The sequence below is a fragment of the Colletotrichum siamense genome (assembly GCF_013390195.1).
Source record: "Colletotrichum siamense strain Cg363 chromosome Unknown KSG_Cg363_contig07, whole genome shotgun sequence".
Taxonomy (NCBI): domain Eukaryota; kingdom Fungi; phylum Ascomycota; class Sordariomycetes; order Glomerellales; family Glomerellaceae; genus Colletotrichum; species Colletotrichum siamense.
Window position 1 is genome coordinate 4,000,813 of NW_023501020.1, and position 23,085 is coordinate 4,023,897.

The following is a 23,085-nucleotide window of genomic DNA, read 5'->3' on the forward strand; positions in this document are numbered from 1 at the left end:
TCTTGGTCACATTTGTGACGTCGAGCGGGATTAATAAAATGAGAAGCTGATAAGCTTTTCGTAATCCAGTGGAGTGCTTATGGCTGAGCCGATAAGAAACGTGTGCGAGTCAAGCCTCATCGCGGCTCGAGTTCTTCGAAGTCTTCAGGTGTGTTGCATCGGATGAACCGTTCTTCAGCCCTATGCCGCAGCGTGGGGATGATGCACGAGTTGCCAAGGCCAAATGTGTGCATCAGGGGAACCGGACTCGCCAACCCGAAGGAGAAGGGTTCAACCAGGGCCCTGGTAGCATCGTTATCATTCGGACGGCTTCACGTCTGAGTCCGATCAGGTGATTCAAAAGATAAGACTTGAGGAGCTTGTGGTTGGATCGGGAAACTGGTCGCGTGCCCGGGAAACAATTGGTACCTTGGTAGCAATCATAGCAATGCGGCGTCAGCCAGCGGAAGCCAAGATCCGTATGCGTACATGTTTCCGGATATTCGGCTTGGCTACATGCAATACAAGTTGTGGCTGACTCGTAGTATCTCCCAGAAAACAAATGTTGCTGGTGGCACATTTGAGGAACGCAATTATTGGAAAGAGTCTCGATGTTGGGAAAACCGACCGCGAATTGAAACATTGAGCGCGTCACGGTTGAGCTATCGCGGGTGGCATCGATAACCCCACTCAATACAGGACCTGAGAAAACAACAGCAACAACATCAACAGGCCTATGATACATGAGTTTTCTGTCCATTCGGAACTCTCATGAGATGCCCTGATCGTGGATATGCATACAATTGCATGTTCAAGAACTGCGCATGTCGATGGCTAAGCATCGTCAGGATCCATGTCGCTTGACGCTCGAAACACTTGATGGTTATCTAAACAGAGAAGAAGTTGATTCAAGGTTATATAGAGGTCGCTCTCATCCAATGATCTCCGTCCAGTCATGAATTCAATCACCTCAAGCGAGTGAGAGAAGAATTGAGCAGCGCTCTTCCAGATGTCGACATCGGGCATCGGGGGATCGCCCGGGCGATCAACCCCGCAGGGCCGACACAACACCACCCGATTCCCGCTCCAGTAAGATGTTTTGCCCGATGTTTCCACCGAGAAATCAGGCAGACTGCGCCGTTCCAGAAGAAAGAAGGTTTCGTACGACATCTTGTCCCGAATGACAGGCCGGGGAATCTGTCCATTGCCAACTCTTCCCGCAAGAACATTACGCTAAGCCTTGGCCCGCTCCACGACACATTCGACTTAAAAGGCTAGCCCGGGATCTCACGATCTCGCATCAAGACATTTGTCGTAAGTGAGTAATTCGTTTAGAAAGAGGAATTTTGTTTCCCACCAAACCCACATCATCAACAACATGGCCCCTGGTACAATCATCAGCCAGACCCCTGCAGACCGCTTGTCTTCGAACACGGGCGCTGCTTACGCCGAGTCCGACAGTACCACGGAACTGAATGCTGATAGCGACACTAGCGTTTCTGAGACCGGAGGCCGGACTGCTTCTAGAACCAAGATGTCTCGGTCCAAGTCAACCAAAGACCAGCTGAATGGCCTGTTCGAAGAAAATATTACCGCCAAGATCTTCAAAACGGCAACGGATTCTCTGGTCAACAATGTGAGCATCACGAAGTCAGGGGATGATGACAAGTTGCTCATGATATCTAGAATCCCCCAACAGCATACCCCGAGTATGTGCTCCAGACTGGCCCCGAAGCGGGGAAATACCACCTACGAGAGGCGTCCTTCTGGACATGCGGTTTCTTCCCGGGGAGCATATACTCCCTCATCGAGAGACTAGCCAAGTTCCCTCAAACCATGCCAGGTGGTAACGAGAAGGCTGCGTTGCTCTCAGAACTTTGGTCACTCGGCGCCGCATGGTCAGAACCGCTCCACGAGACGGCAAAGCGAACAGACACCCATGACATGTCTTTCATGATTCAGCCATCAATGAGAGTAAGATGGGAGGTTGCACAAGACAAGCAAGCTTTGAACTCCATCATCACTGCAGCGAAAGCTCTTTACACCCGGTACAACGACACCGTTGGAGCGATGCGGTCGTGGGACGCCCTGACTCAACATGGTGTCACCATCACAAGTTTGACTGATGACTTTCTGGTTATCATTGACTCAATGTGCAACCTCGATCTGTTGTACTACGCAGCATCGCACACAGGTGAAACGTATTTGTGGGACGCGGCGACCAAGCATGCGAAAACGCTGATCAAGTCGAACCTTCGGACGGAAAAGGACCCCAGAGGCCTTGTTACTGGCCCATTCTACAGTACCATCCATGTCATCAACTTCAATCCCAAGAACGGCGAGATCAAGGAGAGACGCACCGGCCAGGGATACAAGGCCGAATCCACTTGGGCGAGAGGGCAGGCATGGGCCATCCTCGGCTATGCCCAGACTTTCCTGTGGACTGGCGACAAGGAATTCCTGGACGTTGCCCTTGGATTGGCCGAGTACTTCATCTTCCGTCTTGAGACTTCGCCAAAGTCGGTTGAGTTTCCTGTTGAAAGCGAGAACCGCACGAAGGGCCGCTACGTTCCTCTCTGGGATTTCGATGCACCCATTGAAGATGAGGCCAATCCCTTGAGAGACTCGTCGGCCGGCGTGATTGCTGCTAACGGCATGCTTGTTCTCTCTCAAGCTCTGGCAGGCCAGGGCCTCAACGAGGAGAGTGTAAAATGGCGAGACATGGCTATTCTCATTGTTAAGGATACCCTCGACTTCTCGCTGGCCGCTGAAAAAGCCAAGTTTGTTTTGGAAAACGGTAGTATCACGACCATTGACACGGAGGAGGGCAAGACCTTTGAGGCCATTCTGAAGAATGCGACGGCGAACCACAATGCACGCGACCACAAGCGATACTGGGACCATGGGCTAGTATATGGCGACTACTATCTCATTGAATTCGGCAACAGATTGCTGAAGATGGGACTGGTTTGAATATGCATTTATAGACAGGGTAAACTCGGGTATCTCAAATAGACTTCCTACCACCGTCATTACTTCCTACCATACCTCAGAACAAATTACTCCAATCGTGAGTTATCTACTTGATTCCACCCACTCACTGACATACCGGACTGTCCTGGGTTCGCGGTTTGCGCTGTAAACATCATGTCATCGAAACTGATGATTCTATCCATCTCCATGAATCTCTGATCCATCAGCATATGCGAGATGGCGGAAAGCTCATCGGGCGCGTCCGAGTCACGAGGAGTGAATCCAGTGATATTAAGCGGCGAAGCCATTGGCCCAATCATGGACCCTTGGCGAAGCTGGTTTGGTGACTGCTGAGTCGGAAAGATTGGGGGCGGTCTCGGTTGCGATGCGGTAGACGCTTGGTGAGGTGCCAAGGGGCTCGATGAAGGGGGCTGAGCCGCCTTTGATGGTTGTGAGAAGAGCGCGTTTCCCTGATGGTGGCTGAATCCTGGCGTCTGGGCAGATGGACTGCAACCTTGGCCGCTGATACCGCTGGAGTAGCCTAGAACATCTACTGTGAACTGGGAGTCCGTCTCGCACTTGTGATGAAGGTCCCGTAGCTGAGCGGCATACTTGCCGGCAAGACACAAGGCATGCTTCTCCCGAAGAATCGGCCCGACCCAACGCTTGGCCATTTCCTCCAGCCCTTCAACGAGCAGCCAGAATTCCGGGACGAGGTCCGCATCATAATAACGCCAATGCACTATATCTTATTAGACAGTGAATCATGAATGCTCTCTTCCCGACTGTGAACTTACCTAGCAGAACCCTTGCACTGATGAAAACGCAAAACGCGAACTGGCTGGTTGCCGGGCTGTTCTCGGGTGTGTATTTGAGGTACTTCTGGGTGATAGTTGCAGTCTCAACTGCAGCAATCTGGCAAGTTTCCGCACTGCAAAAGCTAGGAAGCTTCACAATATTCGACCAACGAGACTCTGGATACGCTATGCGCTGGTGAAGTAGGATCATTGATGTGTTGTGGGTGACGTGCGCCAAGGTCAAGTTAGGATCCATGTTGATAAGGGCTGGTTGCCTAGAGATATTGGAGTCCTTCCATTTCTGAGGCAGAAACATCTTCCAACTATCGAATGTCAGCATGATCATCTGCACGTTACTAGTAGTGAAACTCACTGAACAAGACGAAGGTCCAACTCCTTGAACCGTGTGAGCCAGCTGCTAACTTCTTGACGGTCCTGAAAGTTGATCTTCTGCTGGAGGAAGTAGGTCGTGACTCGGCTCAACGACTCGGTTGCCTCAATACAGTAAGCAAAGGCGCCAACAGTAGTCATATCGACAGTGTTAGGCCCCTTGTTTGGGTTCACAGACACTGGCGTTTGCGGCGGCGCATCGACTGTCTGCTCCGGGCTGGGATAGTGTGCTGGCAAGAAAGCGATGGAGTTGCCGATCTTTGCAGCCGACCGATCCCAAATGCCAAAATACGGGGTAATCACCGACTCTTCCTTGTGCCAAAGGCCCCCATCTGCAGGCAGTCTGCGGTGAACATCGTCGGAGGTCAAGCTCGTGTTCCATCTGAAAGCCTATTAGATATCCACGACTGCCGTCAGGATTAAATCTCATGACTTAATTTCTTACCCTGTGGTGACTGAACAAAATCTAGGCTAATTAGTGTCTAATGTTGGCAGCCTCAGGAAGCACAATATTTACCTGTCCAAGTTGAAAATATTCCAAAAGACTCTGCGTCTTTCCTCCTCTTCGGTCCAGTTTTGTGGCGGATCTATCGAGGGCAATGGCTTCAACAGAGGCTCTTTTTCGCGATGGTCCGACTCGATGCTCAACTGGAGGTACTCGACTGTTCTTGTTAAGGACCCCACGATGGACCATGCCTTGGATGCATCGCCGTTACCGATCTGAGACTGAAAGTCAACGGAAGTCCACTTGTTCCTTGTATGTTAACTCACATCACAGAAGGCAATTATTATAAGTGCTTGAAGATTTTCCACTGAAAGATGGTCCATTGCGTTGAGTACCACGATGCTCCTGGACCTTGAAGTGCGGCGCTCAACTTCTTGCGCCGAGAGGCGGGTCTCAGGGTTGTCAACGAACCGAAGAGCACCAACCACCATCGCGTGCAGGACAACAACCAATCGTGGAAGTTGTTCTGGGTCGTGAACTCGTCGTCTAAATTGTGTCTCATGCAGGATTGGAATCCATGGCTGAATGATGTTGAAATGAATGTTGATGATATCTTCCAGGAGCTCTGGTGACGGCAAACTTGTGGTAATATTCTCGAGGTCTTCGAGGGGAAACGCGAGATCGATGTTGGGATTGCCGCAGCTGTCAACGCGTCTTCTTTTCCGTGGCTGGTTGTGAGGGTGAGACACTATCTCCAGCCCATCAACCGTGTACCTTCGGGACGAACTGGAGGTTGTCGGGGACAGCACCGCATGCTCGCCAATGCCATCGGGACTTCCTGCTTGAGAGCCTACTTTGGTCTTAGAATTGAGCTTGTGCAACTCACGAGCCAGCAAAGACAAAATGCCGACAACATTCTGAGACTCGGTAGGCCCGCTGCTCGAATCTCCACTTCCGCTGGAGGTCGGAAACTGCAATCCTTGCTCTGATTTGTTCAACAGAGCATTCTCCAATACCTCTGAGCAAATCATTAGTTTATCCGCGTGTTTGGTACGTGACAAAATCGGATGACAGCTTAGCTACGCACCTACTCTTCGGTTCAAACTCTCAACCGCTCCAGGCTTAATTCCAGGCTTGTTCTTCTTCAGGTCATAAACACAAGGTGAATCTAGCCAATCAGCATCTCAAGTTCGCAGGTGAGACATCGGCGGAGCCCTCCGGCCGTACGAGTCCGACGTACCCAATCGCTTGCAGTGAGAACATGTCGGCTGGTCGCGCGAGCAGCGGAGCTTCCGGCGCCGACAACCCTGGCAAGATGGGATGTCGTTCTCGGAGGACCCATCGTTGGGTTGCTGCGTTGCGGATGCCGACGTGGCCAGCTCCATGGCCTCGAAGAGGATCGCCGGGCAGCGGGTCGGCAGACAGCAGTGGCCGGCGGCACGGGTGGCCGGGCTGAGGGGTCGCGAGCGATGATCGGCCGTAACAAGGAGCACAAGCGAGGACGGGCGCACACCGGGCGCAAGTGCAGCGCGTCTGTGTTTTCCCGTCGGTTTTGCGTGAGAATCGTCGGCCAGGGAATCGTGCGACGCGACGATGCAGGATGTGGGCAAAGAGGGTTTTCCGCGTTTATGAGGTGGGAATTTGGGGGCGCTTGTGGGGGAACCGGGGGCCCTTCATCGTTCGGTTGCAAATCGCCGAGAGACTTCGAACGCCGAGGGGGCTAGCTACTCGAGGTGATCTCGCCTCTTGGTTTCTTCGCTCTTCTCCCCCTCAGACGGAGAGCGAGACCAGAACGGAGCTTTCCCCGCATTCTCGGCTTCGTGGGACCGGGGTGATAGCAAACAGTGGGCAGTTTCGTGGAACGAGGTTGGTGCGGAGAAACTGGAGAGACGACAGGGATCATGTCGAATGAGCACCCCGGTGAGCTTTTGCCCGATGCCCGGCGCCACGCGAACCGCTCACTGCCGCCCGACTGGAGTTCGTGTGGGAGGAGAATTGTGGCTTTGTCTGGGGTAGCGTAGATCAGATGAACGTCGTATCGACGGCTTGTTCACATAAAAGGAAACGAGGACGGCGTGGAGTTGCACCTCCAGTTTTTTGGCGTCGGCTCCAGAACCACGGCCTCGGATCTTCTGAGTCCTCCGTGGAGATTTCTCCTTGTTTACAGATACGTCAGGTGAAAGCAGCAATGGTTACAACGGCATCGGCCACAGTCTCAGAGGAGACTTCTCAACATCAACATGCGACGACGGAACGTCATGTGGCCAAGGACGCAGCGGTTCCAGCTGTTGCTGCGTCGACGGTGATGGAGGAGGCCGGCGAGACTGAAAATCAAGCACCGAAGCGTTCCCTCTGGATCGCATGGCTTTACATGTTCGACTGGTATCCTTCACATCTTTCGAAACAGGAGAAGAAGTTTCTGCGAAAACTTGATGCTTTTCTGCTCACGTTCACATCACTAGCCTTCTTCTTGAAGTGGCTGGATTCTTCCAACATCAACTCCGCCTACGTCTCTGGCATGAAAGAAGAATTGAAGCTTTTTGGAAATGAGTAAGATGCTGAGACAACCCGCAACTAGTAGATTGACGGCAACTAACAAGATGGGTGCAGATACTCCATGTTCCAAACGTTCTACAACATCGGCTACATCATCTGCCAAGTCCCAGCAATGCTACTACTTTCCCGACCCAAATATTCCCGATACTTTCTGCCAACTATGGAGGTATTGTGGAGCGTATTGACATTCGCTCAATGCAAGCTTCAAACCGCTCCTCAGATCTACGGCACCAGGTTCCTACTCGGCGTACTCGAGACCCCAGTCGCATCAGGTTCTCTGTTCATCTTATCCTCATGGTATAAGCCCGAAGAACTCTTCAAGCGCGCGGGCTTGTGGTATGTGTAAGTAAAAAGAATAGAACACCCCTATACTCGACCGTACTGACACTCGTTAGATCAAATAACATTGGTGTGATGTTCGGTGGATATCTTCAAGCGGCAGCTTACAAGAACCTAAACGGGGTTCATGGTATGGCAGGATGGCGCTGGCTATTCATCATCGACGGCTGTATCAGTCTTCCCATTGGAATCGCTGGCTACTTCATTTTCCCCGGCATGCCAACCAGCGGCAAGCCATGGTGGCTTACTCAGGAAGAACATGAAATCGGCCAGCGAAGAATGCGAGAGGAAGGCATCGAAGAGCCCAAGAAGATCAGCATGCAGATGTTCAAGCGCGTCTTTGGTCACTGGCACTGGTACATTGGCGTTCTCGCCTACGTGTTATTCCTGTCAGGAGCGTACCCTCACGGTTCGTAATTTCATTTACCACCTCATCGCATGATGTTTCTCGCCAGGCATAAGCTGATTCACTCCTCATACAGGCCAAATGGCTCTATGGCTCAAAGATCAAGCAGACAAATGGGGCATTTATACGGTACCACAGATCAACACCATCCCCACAGGAGCTCAGGGGGTTTCAGTCGTGGCGGCAGTGTTGGCCACATCTCTGTGCATGGTGTATCCCACGTGGGTCATCTTCCAGATCGTCATGGCCATCTTCATGTTTGCGAACATTGTGCAAATGGTTTGGTTCGTGCCGCATGGTCTGCACTTTGTGTCTTACTATCTCTTCGGCGTCAGTGCAGCCGTCACGCCCATCTTGGTACCAACCGTGAACTACTGGCTCAAAGATTCGGCTGAGGCACGCGCATTCTGCACAGGAAGCATGCTGGTAAGTAGCTTATACTTTCAGAGATTCGCAAAAGCTAACAAGAAATATCAGACGCTCGGTTTCGCGATCTCAAGCTTCTACCCTCTTGTCGTCTTTCCAGTGGTAGAGGCTCCCCGGTGGAAAAAGGGCTACATCGTCAACTTCTTCTTCATTCTAGGATGCTGGGCTTCTCTCACGACTGGTTTCTTCCTATATCGCAAGCAAGAGAAGAGGCAGAAACAGCTGGATCTTGACGAAGAGAACCTTAAAGGTGCCGATGTCAAGCACGTGGATTAGATACCCTAGGCATTTATTCATATGAACGAACGATGAACAAATGATTTCTATAACTTGTTGCTCCGTTCAGTTGGCGACCCACAGATCGTAAGGCTGCCGTTGTACCGTATGCCGGCAACCAACATAAGAAATAGGCACCCGGCAGATCATAAAAACGCCGGAGAATCACCCGGTCATTCGCCCGACGCCCGATTTGATTTGTGGAACTCATTATCCGTCCCCTCTGTCAGGACGAAATAAGACCTAGCAAGGTTGCAATAACCAGTTGCGGCTCTTTTCGCCATCCCGAATAATTCATGCTATTCCAAACTCATCCAAAATGCCACCCCTTCCAGGCTTCTCAGACAACCCTTTCCAGACCCGATCGGACCTGATCCGTGCCACGCTTGCTCTCCTCCGGCCGCTGAACCCCCACTTCTCTCCGTCCAAAGCCCGAATCCGGGTCCCGGTCTCAACGGCTACGCACTTTGACGAGACAGCAGCCCAACTTGAAGGGTTTGCAAGACCATTGTGGGCGGTCGGGGCTCTTCTTCTTGGAGCTGAATCAACATCGGATTCAGAGTTGGCAACCTCGATCAATGAAGTGGTCCAGCCGTGGATCGACGGCTTCGTTGCCGGGACCGATCCAGAACATCCAGAGTACTGGGGAAAGATCAACGATATGGACCAACGAATGGTTGAGGCCGAGATTATCTCATTTGCCTTGCTCTCCGCCCCTGAGAAACTCTTCGCTCCACTAAGCGACCAAGCCAAACAGAATGTCACGAACTGGCTTCGTACCCTCAATGGGATGGAGATGCCCAAGAATAACTGGCGCTGGTTCCGAGTCTTTGGTAACCTAGCGCTTAGCAAAGTCTGTGGTGTCCCATTCGAGGATGTTCGAGACGAGTTGAACTCGGACCTGAAGCTTTTGGATACCTTCTATCGCATGGATGGATGGTCAGCCGATGGACCTTGGCAGACTGCCGAACAGGCCCACGATGAGTTTGAGCAGTCCGTAAAGACGGGGAGACGTGACGCCATTGGAATTGGGCGCCAAGCGGACTACTACTCTGGAAGCTTTGCCATCCAGTTCAGCCAACTGCTTTATTCACGTTTTGCTGCGGATTTAGACCCTGAGCGAAGTGCGGTCTATCGCCAGCGCGCTAGAGACTTTGGAGCTACTTTTTGGAGATATTTCGACACTGATGGCAAGTATTATGTGTCCCATATCCGGAAGATTATCAGGTTGCGTCTAACTATCTGAAGGTGCCGCTATCCCGTTCGGTCGATCTCTGACTTACAGGTTTGCCTGCGGTGGTTACTTCGCAGCCGTGGCTCTGGCCCAAGTAGGCGAGTTGCCAGCACCTCTGAACACACCCGGTGCCGTGAAAGGGTTCTTGATGAGACATCTGCGATGGTGGGCCAAGAACTCTGACGACATCTTCTACCCAGATGGAACTCTGAATATTGGATGGCTGTACCCGTAAGATTTCACCCGCTTTCTTCTACTTTAGGGCTATTCCAGTCATCTGTGTCTTCGTGATGATGAGTCTTAGCCTCGACATCAAATATCCCCCAGTCGTGAATGGATGGAATGTGTCCGTGGCAGGTGCTGACATCAGAACCAGGAACATGTTCATGTGTGAGGATTACAACTCACCGCAGTCCCCCTACTGGTGCCTGAAGACTCTCGTAGCCGTTGGACTCAGCGAGAACGACTCATTCTGGACTAAAGACGAGTCATCCTACCCTGAATCGGCGCTTTCGGACTCAGTGACTGTCGTTCGGGCTCCAGAACAGATTCTCTGCAACCATCCCAGCAGCAACCACCACTTCCTCCTCTCGCCGGGTCAGTTCGTCGCATGGCCAATGAAAGCAAACCAGGCAAAGTATTGCAAATTTGCTTACTCCTCGGCTTTCGCCTTCTCTGTGCCGACAGGGCCCCTCATCCAACAAATTGCGCCCGACAATGCCCTGGCTCTCAGCAAGGATGGGGGCGACACCTGGGCAGTCAAGTGGAAGTCCGATGAAGTGAGATTTTCAAGAGCTCATCTCAAAAGTTCTTTAGGTTCAGAAAAGGTGCAAGTGGCGAGCGCTGTCTGGTATCCCTGGGGCGATCGTGCGGTCACCGTCGACACGACACTGATTCCGCCGACGAACCGTTGGCCAGACTGGCATGTGCGAATCCACCGGATCAAAGCGAGTGAGAGATTGAAGACATTGCATACGGTCGAGGGCGGGTTCGCTATTTTCAATCGCAAATCGGCCGACGGCATGCCACTTCCTGTCACTGATACCATCTCAGATGACGCTACACTGGGCGTAACTGAGGCAATCATTCAAAAGAAGGGTTCAGTGCTGATACTATCCTCCGCTGGTGCGAGTGGGGTGGTCACGAAAGGTCTCGTTGGCAGTGGAAGAACTTCAGACTGTTCCCCCCTCAAGCCAGATTCCAACACAAACTTGGCGTCCCAGCGAACAATGATCCCAGTCACATCCCACAGCGTTGTTGAAGGTATCGAGGCTGGATCTGAGTTCGTTCTGGTCGAGTCAATATTTGCAATTTCTACAAAGGCGAATGGCGGACGGAGCCTGACCGGCAAAGGACTGCAACAGCGTTGGATAGATGTACCTCTTGTCCGCGTTGGGAGTAATCCTGTGTCCAATGGAGAAGAGATCATCGCGGTTGATGTGTGATGTGGAACGCGTTAGACCACAAGGTCTCCGAAACGGAGGCGACGATTTCATTGTATGAAGGAGACGTGGATTATTGGTGAAATTCAATGTATGTTATCATGCCTCCTGACACCTCTTACATCCACAATCGAAACCCCAATTCTTCCTCAGAATCGCCATCCTGGCATTCCTTGGCATGTCCTTCTCTTCGCCGCCCAAATAGGTGATATTCATCTCCTCTCCACTCGCAATGTCCTTTGCAGCCCTGAACTCCCATACCCTGTCTTCCCTCCTCTTCACAATGTTCGGGCCGCAGGAGTGGTTGAAGTAACTAGCCGATGGCCAGCAACCATAACCAAAGAACTCAGACCCCTCGTCTTCCAACGAGCGGATACCGAATGAGTTATGACTGTCGTGCGAAATGAGTTGGTGGAAAGTCTCCGGGGTGGCGAGGGAAAGAAGTCGGAGAGGAAGAATGGCGAGCAGATGCAGATAAGTGCGGGTGAACGCCTTCAAGTTGTCTGCATTGCTGTACGGCGTTGAATCCACAGCGAGCGACAGCACATGCTCCCACTTGTCGGGGTGGTTGTACCGGGCGACGAGACCGCTAACGCAAAAGCTCATGACGTCCGGCTGGATTGGTTGCTGGAGCGCCTTTTGAACAGCTTTGCGGTGTTGCTTTGTGATCTTCACGCCCTCGCCACCCAACTCCGCCATTCTTGACGCCCGGACAAGTTCTGCCTGTGCCTTGGTCTCCTCCCAGACCTCTGCAATTTCATTTGCTTGCGGCCGGGGTAAACCAATATCAACCAGTTCATTATCCTCTTTACTCCTCTTCTTGACCAGCTTCTCGACTTCAGTCCATGCCTGGACGCCAAGCTCACCAGTTTCCTGGTGCCACTTCTTCTGGCATTCCTCCGAGCAGAAGGCGAAGCCCACGACCTGATCCCGAATGCGCAGGTCTCGGCCGTAGTCGTACGCGAAGCACTGTCCGCAGACCTCGCGCTTGTACTCGCGGAGGAGGGCGAAGACTGTGAGGTCCTCTGCACTCCAGAGGAGGGTGTTGGCTCCGATATCCTGGGTGGCGAATACGGCACGACCGGCTGTGGGTGTGTCGCGTACTTCGAACAGGGGCGAGATGGGTGCTCCCGGGAGTTGTGCTTTCGAGAGATCGTCGGAGGGAGCTGAGGAGGCGGAGGAGGGTCTCGAGGCGCTCGATGCTGGATAGCTCGTCAGTGAGGCGGCGGTATCGCTTTCGAGGAGGTCGATGATGGGGTTAGTTGTCGATTGAGACATGTTGTCGCTGTCGGTAGCGGTCATAGTGAGCGATTGTAGGTTAGCCGTGAGTGAAGCAGCCATGTTGAATTTGGTGATATCCACAGTGAATGAATGCACGTTAGTCGCGGGTGAATGTGGTGATATCAATGCACACGATCTGAGCAATGTGGTGACACGCGGGATCAATAGGCGTCTGCAACCGGGGCAATTGAGTCTCTGTGGTCAATCTTGGTAGCACTGATGATGCAAGATAGCAATGCAAAGCGAGTGAAGTGTGTTCAACTCCTAGACGCACGTATACTGCTGCTGGAAATAAGTAATTGAAAGAATGCCATGCTGCAGAAGAGGTGATTTGAGGTATGGGCAATTTGTCTTGGAGGGGTAAAGGGAACGGAGAAAGCGATGAAGTAGGTGGCGGTGGGTTTTTAAATCTCGTGGGTGGACCCGGACCCTGAGATTGGAAAAGCTGACTCTGGACTAGCGTGAAGCAATTCCGATAAGCGAGCTGGGTGCTGCTTGCGGATTGGAAAAAAATCTGTCGTGTTTCGGGGTTAACGCCTTGTTCAACGGTCCAGACTCTTCGGGGGCAAGGTCTCAACAAGCGGTGAAGGACACAGATAGCCGCCCACGCATCGTGCTGTAAAAAGTTGAACACGACATTGAATGTCGAGTTCTGGCGGCGACAAATCCGACAACGGCAGAGACATGCAGGTTGAAACAATTAAGCTTCGGATGAACCATGGTTTGAATCAAGGTTTCAGCCTCAACCCGTCAAGGTGAAAGACGCTGCTGGACAACGACTAACACAGAAAGAGACAGAGTCCTCGGGCGTTTGATGGTGAAGAGTGACAAAAAGGCCTCGCACAATTGGTCAGGGAACCCCTGACCAATCACATGCTTGCGACCGATCACATGTTCATAGATCCAGTCCATGAGCCATCCTACACAGTTGCTACTGGACATCGACATATGCCCCGATCTTTTAGAGCTCATCGACAAACATGAATCGAGGAAATGATTCTTTGACTCCTAAACTTTGCGTGTCGTATAAAAAAGGAAAGCTTGTGGCAGTGTAGAAAGATAGCACGAAGCAATACACGAAGGTCTGCTCCAGCGACGTGCCCAAGTTTATTATCTGACATCTAAGCTGCTGGCAAAAATTGCGATTTTCGTGGGGATAGCGCTGTATTTCGTTTTTCTTTCTTGGAGCCTTTAATTGCTTGAGGTGCTCGATTACAAATGGGGACAGCGGAGTTTTTGGTTAGCGGAGTTTCACCAAACGTAAGTCTTACCGTCTTACAAATCAGGAAGGCAGATCGTAGCTTACTTCTGCGTGCCGTCACTCCGACTTCGTGCGCTCGATCTCATCCTATCATGAATTCGATCATTGCTGACAGCAGTCACAACAACCCTTACCCCATGTTATTCCCGGCTTCGTCAAACGTTCACCACAAAGACTATCTGATATATCATGCGGCGGAGATTGGTCACCTCTTGCATGATGGTACGGTACCCGCAACCCGACGAGATCATATAAGACTCCCACATTCTCGATTCTCGTGAAATGAGATTTTGCATTCATTCCGTTGCAACAGCATCTGCTCTCCTGAGAACACAAGTCATCACTGTCTTCCTCATCTCAACATGGCTTACCCAGAGACCTATCAGTCCATCAGGCGAACTCTCGGCAGCTTACCCCTGAGTGTTGAACCCGCTACCGAGACACTGCCCAAGAACCTAGGTTCCAACGACGTCGTCATCAAGATCCACGCGGTTTCTTTGAACTTCCGAGATGTCGGCATACTCTATGGACGCTATCCCGCCAAGTCCATAGACGGAGGTATCATCGCATCTGACTGTGCAGCCGAGGTGGTGGCGGTTGGGGACGCTGTTGAAGACTTCAAGCAGGGGGACCACGTTGTGCCTATCTTTGACATCAACGACATCGATGATTACATTGACGATGATGTTGCAGCACTTGGAGGAGATGCTCAAGGTGTTCTTCGAGAGTATGCAGTCTTTGAAGCGAAACAGCTCGTCCACCTGCCCGAGTATTTATCCTGGGAGGAGGTATGTCCCTGTAAATGTCTATCCTTAGTGTGAGTAGTTGCTGATGAAAGCTGTTTCTTCAGGCATCCACTCTCGCTTGCGCCGGAGTTACTGCCTGGAACGTGTTAGATCTTCCCAGCGATGCATCCGGAAAGAACATGAGCGTTCTGTTGCAAGGTACGTGATCCCAAATCATACCTCTGTCGACCTAAAGTGAAACTGACCTTCTTATGAACAAGGGACCGGTGGTGTGAGCATGTTCTCCCTCCTCTTGTGCATTGCTGCCGGTGTCCAGCCAATCATTACATCGTCTTCCGACCAGAAGATCGCTGCCATCAAGAAACTTCATCCTTCGATCCAAGGAATAAACTACAAGACAACACCCGATGTCGCAGCCGAGGTCCGGCGCATTACCAACGGTAGAGGAGTCGATGTCGTGGTCAACAACACTGGTCCAGCATCCATCATACAAGACCTGGATGCTTTGCGCCAGAAGAACGGCCATGTTTCTCTGGTTGGATTCTTGGACGGATTCAAGGCAGAGTGGGACCAGAGCGCGATTCTGGGCTTCATGAGCAAGAGAGCTAGTCTGAGGTGAGTTCAGGCAAGACAAAAGACTAAAAGCTGTGCTAATCACTCTTCGAAATTGCAGGGGCATTAAGGTTGGGTCCAAAAAAGACTACATCCAGCTCTTCGACTTCCTCGAGAAGCACAAGATTGCGCTCACTCCTCTAATTGACCGTGTTTTCCCTTTCTCCGAGTCTCGGGAGGCTTGTGACTACCTGTACTCCGGAAAGCACGTGGGAAAGGTGGTGATCAAAGTCTGAGGGATGCTGTGTCACCGTCCTCAATGACATGTTGGCATTTTTCTAAGTAACACATATTATATTGGCTTTTCTTTGTCACAATGACAGTGCTATAGTTCCTGATGATGTGTATCTGTTTAATACGACATTTTCTGTTGTACAATTGACTACGGCACTATTAGCCGCACAGAATAACGGCTAGCCCATCTACTTTTGCAAGATAGGTAGGCTGCTCTAGCTGTTAACAATAGCCACAGCCAGCGGAGGCTGATCTGTTGTCCGAAGAAAAGAGGCGGTGGGCTGACGTGACGCTCGACACGCACGAATCAAGGGATGGCAACGCCAATGTACCTATTGAAATTGAGAAAAAAGTCAATGGGATGGCCGTTGATTCAGGGGCCATACCTACATATCATTGGGCAACCCACGACATTATACCACAGGTCTTGGGCATTCTGGTACTCCACTAGAGCTGGCGAAGCAGTCATTGCCATGCATATGGGGGCGAAGGAAATCCTGTTATCAGCAACACAGGGCAGCAGCAACACGCAGAAGCGACGTGCAACTTCCCTATCCATGCACCTCGCGAGTCAGCAGCCCATGACCATCCCAATGATGCCCATGTTCGCCAGATGGGATTCGCGAGTGCATGCCAACACAAACTGCACCAACAAGACAAGATTCCCAGATGTAGCCGACGCAGCCGATGTTGGGACCGATGGAGACTTTTAGCTCTGCAGGGGTATCGGGCAAGGTGTTTGCCAGCTCACCATTTTTCGATCTCCATGGCGTATCGCTGGTTGAATGACATGCACCTAAGAAGCGTCAAAATCCAATTTTCTATTCTTCAAACAACCAAATCGTCTACCACGAATATCTTGGAGTCACTGTAAGGGTAAACATAGATGTGCAGGGGTGTAAAAATATCCTTGGTTGGTAAATCTGCCCTAGATGCCCCATCACACCCTCTACCTGACAGGGTCTTCGAGGAACCCACCCACTCTATCGTCTGATTTTCGCGGTCTATAGGCGTGGTACTTCTTCTCAACTTGCATGCAAGCCAGGAGGTGCGGGGTTGGGTTACGAATGATACGTCGGTATTCATCCTATCCAAGTTTATCGGTAAGGGTGTCTTTTGCGGCCGGGCGTTGGTTGCCACATTTCATCAGGGGTTGTACAGAAGGAATTCACCTGTGGAACACGCTCCAACTACGCCAACTTGTCTGCGAAAATTAAACATCATTGGCATTGATGAAAGTCAAATTCGTTGCCTACTTAGAGTTTTGAATGGGCTTGAATGTTGATACTGACGCCAAACTGTACACACATATCCAGCTGCATCACGGGCCCGAAACCCCCAAACATGTCCAGGAATTCGCCGGCGGGGACTACCAACAGATCTCTATCTGCAAGGGAACAGGGTCTCCTGCGGCCCCCAGTATCGGAACCAACAACCAGCAACACACTGCACCGGAATGTTCCCCTCCCAGTCGCAGAAATCTGCAGCGGGGACGAGAACATCCCGATGACGTGTCATGGGAACCACCTCATTCATAACTCGGAGACTGCTCCGAGGGCTGTGGGCTTCGATTGACGAGGACTTCCAAGGTTGGTACCATTCTCTACGAAAGGTACCCAAATCATCACACAATCTAGATCGACAAGATGTATGGAACTCTCTCTTTTGACAAGAACGAAGACAATTCTCCAACAGAGTTCTACGCATTTTCATCGATTCGCGGCAGGCGGCAGAGGCAGCCAGCGTGCGACGAATGTCGAAGAGCACGCGTCAAGTGTCGAGAGAAGTTCAGCAAAGACAAATGTGCCCGGTGTCACAGCACGAGAAGGACATGCACGTACAGCTCAAATCAACACGCACCTCGACAATCAAATCAGAGTGGCAGAGAAGGACCACCTAGATCAACTAGACCAGCCAAAGTCGTCGGGGAGAAAACGGTTCAGGATGGAGACAGCCACCCAGTCATAAGTCCAACACCGCCAAGAGCGCTCAGCCCAACACCAGGCGGACAGAACGACTTTGTTGGGAGAGAAAACATCTTCGATTTTCAATTGGACAACATCGATATAATTGGCGACCAAAGTGGAAGTCCAAGTACGGCAGCTACATCTCGAGACATAGCAAATCGACAAGCTGAAGATGAAATTGACGACATGGGCAGCCTGTTTGGTTTCATAAACGACACTTGTGTCATGTCACATGTGCCAGACATGATTTCAACATCAAAGTATATTGATGAAAGGTCCATTGGCAACCATAGTCCTTCGGATCGGGCTTTATCAACAGCAACCCTCTCATCAGCACTCAATATAAGCAGGAGTACACCACATGGGCAAGATGGACGAGCCAAAACGTTGGAAACCCCTCTGGAGACACCTCTTGATCACTCATGGACTTTAAGGCATTTGGGATCCACCCAAGATAAGCTGCCTGCCCGTCTATCACCTCTGACTGGGTTTCACGATGTCATAGACGTCGTACGATTTCCTAAAAGCCCTTCCCTATCCGACTCGGCAAACTCGTTCTCGAGCGTATGCACATGCCTCCAAGACTTGACTGCAGGTTTATTTGGTTTCCAGACATCTGGCGAGAATGTTCGAGTGGACCGTGTACTGCTTCTCTTCAAGCGTTGCATGTACAGATGGAAGGGTATCGACACGTGCGCTTCGGCATGTTCTACTACCCCGAGCCTCGCGCTTCTCATGTTGATGAATGTGCAACAATTGGTCTCGTTGCTATTGAAAGCTTCATCTTTAGCAAGATCTGGAGACATTGCCAAAGACCCCGGACTGTCAGGTTCTGCTCTGAACATCACCATGGGATCATTCGTCGTGGAGGATAGGGCTGATCGGCGATTGATTGCTGAACACCTTATAACTTCGAGAATGAAGGAATTGTTCTCTTTCATCTCAACCACGAGTCTCAAAGTGAATTTATCTGGCCTAGACACTGTAAATGAAGAGTACCAGCGGCAGATGGAAAGGCTAAGGCAAGCGCTTACTTAGAAGTTAGAAAATATCTGGAAGAGCTGCAAATCCTCAATCGGACCCTTCAAAAACATGAGACTACCAATGTTTTCTGCTCAAAAACATTAGCAATGGTGATTTTACACGGCGTCGGATGCGAAAAAGACCAATTATATGTTTTAAATGTGAAAGAATGTCACTCTTGCCACTGTATGGGGGAACATGCGCCTCATTTGGTTGATTGTGGTGAGCCCAGTGCCGGTCTTTATTGATTTTACATGAAATTGCCTCCGACATCTGTCGACAAAAAATCATCATCTCAAAAGGAAACGCATGATTATACATAGCTCAAGTTTGAATGATTCACAGTGATGTTGACAAGATAGCACGGCTTGCGATTGGTCCCAATGCCATGCGGTGCCAAGCAAAACAAAGCGTTTGCGTGGATGTCTCCCTGTGAAATTATGGGACTTGTGTTACACGAGTGGATGAAGAGCATTCGGGCAAACAGTCGCAAACATCCCAAGACAGATAAAATTCCGCACAGCCTGCTCGAGCCACACGTCCGAGTGAGCATACGATGGTGTCAATTGCATGCTTCAGTGGGACCACGTTGGCGCTGTCGAGGATGATTGGGTGAGGTGTTCAGGGTCAGACTCATCTTCCGTCTTACATATTCCGCAAAGGGTTATTGCTCTAAATTGGCACATCCTACCCCGGCATCGACTTTCGCCCGGCCTTTTACTTCTTTTCCTGCAACTGGGTGATTTATCCGCATTCTAGCTTCAGCCTGCTCAAGATCCAGGTTCGTAAATCACATTCCTTATCTCTAAGAAAAAGGTAACGCTACTACATAAAATGGCTCGGATTCTTGAGACGACCCTCCTGCCCTTGGGTTGAAATCTTAGAGAATCCGCAAATTATTCGACACAATGTTCAACCTTTTTGCCAAGTATTGGAGATCACCGCAACCTCAGCGTGTGTCAACTGATGAAGTTATTCCCGTGGGATTTTTTGATGATACCATCATTTTCAGAAACTTTGTCTTCTACGCCCTCTTCAACTTTGACAGTGTCCTTGCGACTGGATTGCTACATGACTCTCTAGGAGGTCTGCTAAATCAGCCGGGTTGGAATAAGTTGGGAGCCAGATTGAGAAGAAATGTAAGGCATGGTGCTCGAATCATCCGAAAAAGCACGTCTTCTTGAATAATTGATGAAGATCTGACTTGGAATGGCCGTACAGGACCGTGGAGAGCTTGAACACCACATCCCGAAAGAGTTTTCTGCAGACCGCCCAGCCGTCGGATTTGAACATGTTGACCTAAGTCATTTGGCTGCCGAGGATCATCCCACTGCATCCAAAATACCCCGCCCACCGAGCAGCGGTCAGCCCTCTATTGTCGGTGACCCCAGCCATCTATCGGACCTCTACCTCGGCCCTGACATTCCCAGAGGGTTGAATGACTACCTCTTCACGGATCGGCCACAGCTTGGACTGCGTATCGTCTCCTTCAAGAACTCGACAGTCATGGTCCTTCATTGGCTGCATTTGTCGGCTGATGCCGTATCTATCGGGTCTCTTCTCAACGCTTGGTCGCTGAAACTTCAAGGGCGGGAAGATGACATACCAAAGCCACTGACAGGTGCCTATGCTCTGGAAGATTTGGGCAAGAATCCGAACAGGCCACACGTTCTTTCTCATCAGCACATGTCCACGATCAGTCTATGCAAGTGGCTCTTCTGGAACTTCTACAATCTGGCCATCAGGCCGAAGGAGAATCGCGTTGTCTGCATTCCTGCTGAGTACCTCCGGGGGCTCAAGGAAAAGGCCATGGCTGAGCTTGAGGCGCAGCCAAGTATCGACGGCAAGGAAAAGCCAAAGTTTGTGAGTGAAGGAGACGTGATCCTAGCATGGGTTGCACGCCTCTCATTTTCAAGTCTCTCTGAAAGTTCTGAGTGTACGGTAAGTAATCATGCATAATAATCAAGAGCTGGTACAGCATACTGACATAATGATACTTCTAGATGGCCCTACAGCAGGTTTATGAATGGCGACGGGCTTTGAAAGACCTCATACCCAACGACAGGCCGATACTAAGCAATTGCGTCGGCTTCGTTGTAACTCTGATACCCGCGAAAGATCTTCTCCAAAAGTCGCTGAGCTATGTGGCTTCCCAGATCCGTCGTACGCTCATTGAGCAAGGCTCACGAGAGCAGATTGAAGCCTATACATCACTAATCCGGCAGGACCCGATCAACAAGGCCCCTCCTCTATTTGGCGACACCTCCATGAAGCTGTTGATGTTCACGAACTGGCAAAGGGCTAGGCTCTACGAGACCGATTTCTCGGCAGCATCTGTCAACAAACTCGATGACCCCCTGTTTCCTTCGTATATCCAGGCAGTCCCAGGCCCTTATGAGTTTAATGATGGGCTCATTCTTTTTGGCAAGGACTCCTCAGGCAACTACTGGTTTGGAGGACAGAGAGCGCAGGGTCAATGGGGTATGATGGAGCGGAAGATAGAAGAAGGCATGGAAGACTTCTGAGGGGAGAACATAGCCGTTTACGTAGGACGCCTATGCCATCTAACAAACAAGTCTGGTTTCCACCACAAGACATGCACTCTGCTCTTCTCTATAAACTTAATATCTTTATCCACGAGCTCCATGTCATACGACCACAGAAGTTTCGCCAACATGAGGTTCAACTCCATCCATGCAAAGCTAGACGTAGCAAATTTGTCAGACCGGTCAACTCTCAGAGCGATGAGAGTGAATTGTGACTTACTTTCTTCCTAAGCAGTCCCGAGGACCAAGCAGAAACGGACGACTGGCATCCTTATTATCTTTGTAATGAGGGTCCAGCCATCGCTCTGGTTTGAAATGCCAGGGGTCGGAGAAATACTCTGGATTGTGAACGGTGGACCAGGGACTGACGCTGATGTCCGTCTGTACATCCATCAGTAGTTGTTTTAATTAGTGAAGAATACACTGATTGCCCTGGCTTGTTCAAACTCACGCCTTCAGGTATATGTTGGCCGTGCAGCTCAAAGCCAGGAGAGAGCCTGGTCGCGCCCCCAGAAGCGGGAGGAAACAGTCTAAGACCTTCATTGATAACAGCTTGCAGGTATGGTAGCTGCTGGGCCTTCGATCCGGTTATTTCGTCGTAGGTTTTGAAAGCGACACGGATCTCCTGGCTGAGAAGTTCCAGCTTCTCTGGATTCTGACCGAGGAAACATGTCAAGGCTGATAGAGTAGTTGCCACGGTCTCTCCACCAGCAATTCTGCGGGGTCACGTTAGGTAATGTATCCTTTAAAATTTCATGGAAGCAAACTCGACGGAATCTTGACTGAACGTACGCGATTGTTGAAACGTGAGCTGTCATTTCCTCCTTAGAGACTTCTCCTGCGCGAACCTTGTCGACGAGCGGACTGACGAAGTCGCTGCGAGCCGCTTTGACTTGAAGACGGCTAACGAGAGGTTTAGTTAGTTCATGAGTTGACTGAGAACCATTGGACAACTTTCAACTTACTTCTCGACCTGTTGGCGGCTATAGTTCGAATGTTGATTGTTGGTGACGATCCATGTGGGAATGAGTAGTCTTGCAAGTTTGGACACCCACCCAATGCGCCGCAAATTGTCAATAAGAGTGACGATGTAGAGATGCTCGAGTGCAGTATCCGCCCAAGAATTCAGGATATCTGGTCTTGGAATCAGCGGAGCTGCCATCTGCCAAAGCATTTCTGACTGAAGCCAGAGATGAGTCTACTCACCAATGTCAAGATTGCGGAAGCTCTCTCCGAAAGCCATCTCGCCAAGAATCTCAAATGAATTCATGTTGTAACATTTGGTCATGTTCAAACCTTTCGTTCCAGATCCCCCCTTTTCTCCCATTTTCGTGACAAACCTGTCAACAATTTCCGAGATAATATCCTCTTGTTCGACCAAAACACGTTGCGAAAAAGATGGGCTCAAAATCTTGCGCATGACGGAGTGTTTCTGGGGATCACGCTCGCTTCCGATGCATCTGCTGCTGAAGCCGGCAGCCAAGACGTCATAGAAAGGTCCTTTCCGCGCAATCTGCCTGCCGCTTCCGGGGTGACCGTAGATGGCTTTCCAGCTCTCCGCACTGGCAAACGACAGCTCATTAGGCGAGATCCGGACTATATTGCCTGGCAAAATATGTCAAAAACAATGTCGCGTGCAATCGAAACGACGATGGTTCGAAACGCACCATATTTGTCATGGGCTCGCTCAACTGCAATATGGATTTTACCCCGAGAGCTGTGAAAGAAACGATATAACTAATTTTTGAATGTCGCGTTAATACCTTAGTTTGGTGCTGTCATTTTTGTCTCTCTGCCTACCAAAGAACATCGGCCCAAAGTTGGTCCTGGAAACTTTGCCAGGGGATGAAACCATAAATTGTAGCTCCATACGGCAATACATCGACAGATTATCTTATGTGCAGCAATTAGTGATATCGCTCTTAGTACGCCTCAGATGTGTAATTGATCCTTACAATAGTAATTATCCATGTGACCACTGCTTTCCATCCCCACTGCTGCGGCGTGTTGTGGATTGTTTTGGCAAGCTGGGGCCCGATAGACCAGCTAGACCTGGATTCACGGGTCTCATTTACGATGACATTATCGTAATTCATGGTGAGCCGCGTTCTTCGGATATCATAGCGCACTTCTGCGAATCCCCAAGGAATGG

General features: G+C 50.6%; 8 protein-coding genes across 8 annotated transcripts; 5 read left to right on the forward strand and 3 right to left on the reverse strand.

Annotated features, from left to right (window-relative positions):
* Nucleotides 1-1,357: 1,357 nt before the first annotated feature.
* ugl-0 (Unsaturated chondroitin disaccharide hydrolase) lies at nucleotides 1,358-2,952 on the forward strand (the record flags this gene model as incomplete). The annotated part of the gene is made up of 2 exons (XM_036643227.1): nucleotides 1,358-1,615; nucleotides 1,666-2,952. The coding sequence occupies 2 exons, from the start codon at nucleotides 1,358-1,360 to the stop codon at nucleotides 2,950-2,952; spliced, it is 1,545 nt and encodes a 514-aa protein (XP_036491404.1).
* Nucleotides 2,953-3,011: 59 nt separating this feature from the next.
* On the reverse strand, nucleotides 3,012-5,926 carry tropK (Tropolone cluster transcription factor tropK; the record flags this gene model as incomplete). The annotated part of the gene is made up of 9 exons (XM_036643228.1): nucleotides 3,012-3,014; nucleotides 3,081-3,694; nucleotides 3,750-4,072; nucleotides 4,123-4,521; nucleotides 4,585-4,605; nucleotides 4,657-4,859; nucleotides 4,911-5,602; nucleotides 5,672-5,726; nucleotides 5,825-5,926. The coding sequence occupies 9 exons, from the start codon at nucleotides 5,924-5,926 to the stop codon at nucleotides 3,012-3,014; spliced, it is 2,412 nt and encodes an 803-aa protein (XP_036491405.1).
* Nucleotides 5,927-6,772: 846 nt separating this feature from the next.
* Nucleotides 6,773-8,587, forward strand: SEO1-1 (putative transporter SEO1; the record flags this gene model as incomplete). The annotated part of the gene is made up of 5 exons (XM_036643229.1): nucleotides 6,773-7,134; nucleotides 7,195-7,482; nucleotides 7,536-7,888; nucleotides 7,962-8,311; nucleotides 8,363-8,587. 5 exons carry the CDS (start codon nucleotides 6,773-6,775, stop codon nucleotides 8,585-8,587), a joined length of 1,578 nt encoding a protein of 525 aa, XP_036491810.1.
* Nucleotides 8,588-8,906: 319 nt separating this feature from the next.
* On the forward strand, nucleotides 8,907-11,266 carry CGCS363_v011381 (uncharacterized protein; the record flags this gene model as incomplete). The annotated part of the gene is made up of 3 exons (XM_036643230.1): nucleotides 8,907-9,781; nucleotides 9,873-10,052; nucleotides 10,198-11,266. 3 exons carry the CDS (start codon nucleotides 8,907-8,909, stop codon nucleotides 11,264-11,266), a joined length of 2,124 nt encoding a protein of 707 aa, XP_036492390.1.
* Nucleotides 11,267-11,362: 96 nt separating this feature from the next.
* Nucleotides 11,363-12,565, reverse strand: SET6 (putative protein lysine methyltransferase SET6; the record flags this gene model as incomplete). Its single annotated transcript, XM_036643231.1, has 1 exon — nucleotides 11,363-12,565. One exon carries the CDS (start codon nucleotides 12,563-12,565, stop codon nucleotides 11,363-11,365), a length of 1,203 nt encoding a protein of 400 aa, XP_036491720.1.
* Nucleotides 12,566-14,167: 1,602 nt separating this feature from the next.
* On the forward strand, nucleotides 14,168-15,399 carry CGCS363_v011383 (Zinc-type alcohol dehydrogenase-like protein; the record flags this gene model as incomplete). The annotated part of the gene is made up of 4 exons (XM_036643232.1): nucleotides 14,168-14,593; nucleotides 14,656-14,749; nucleotides 14,812-15,166; nucleotides 15,225-15,399. The coding sequence occupies 4 exons, from the start codon at nucleotides 14,168-14,170 to the stop codon at nucleotides 15,397-15,399; spliced, it is 1,050 nt and encodes a 349-aa protein (XP_036492298.1).
* A 3,896-nt stretch (nucleotides 15,400-19,295) lies between these two features.
* Nucleotides 19,296-20,912, forward strand: BOT5-0 (Acetyltransferase BOT5; the record flags this gene model as incomplete). The annotated part of the gene is made up of 3 exons (XM_036643233.1): nucleotides 19,296-19,526; nucleotides 19,609-20,328; nucleotides 20,391-20,912. 3 exons carry the CDS (start codon nucleotides 19,296-19,298, stop codon nucleotides 20,910-20,912), a joined length of 1,473 nt encoding a protein of 490 aa, XP_036491719.1.
* Nucleotides 20,913-21,069: 157 nt separating this feature from the next.
* BOT4-0 (Cytochrome P450 monooxygenase BOT4) lies at nucleotides 21,070-22,203 on the reverse strand (the record flags this gene model as incomplete). The annotated part of the gene is made up of 6 exons (XM_036643234.1): nucleotides 21,070-21,073; nucleotides 21,154-21,314; nucleotides 21,385-21,649; nucleotides 21,726-21,836; nucleotides 21,899-22,067; nucleotides 22,140-22,203. 6 exons carry the CDS (start codon nucleotides 22,201-22,203, stop codon nucleotides 21,070-21,072), a joined length of 774 nt encoding a protein of 257 aa, XP_036491718.1.
* Between the last annotated feature and the right edge of the window lie 882 nt (nucleotides 22,204-23,085).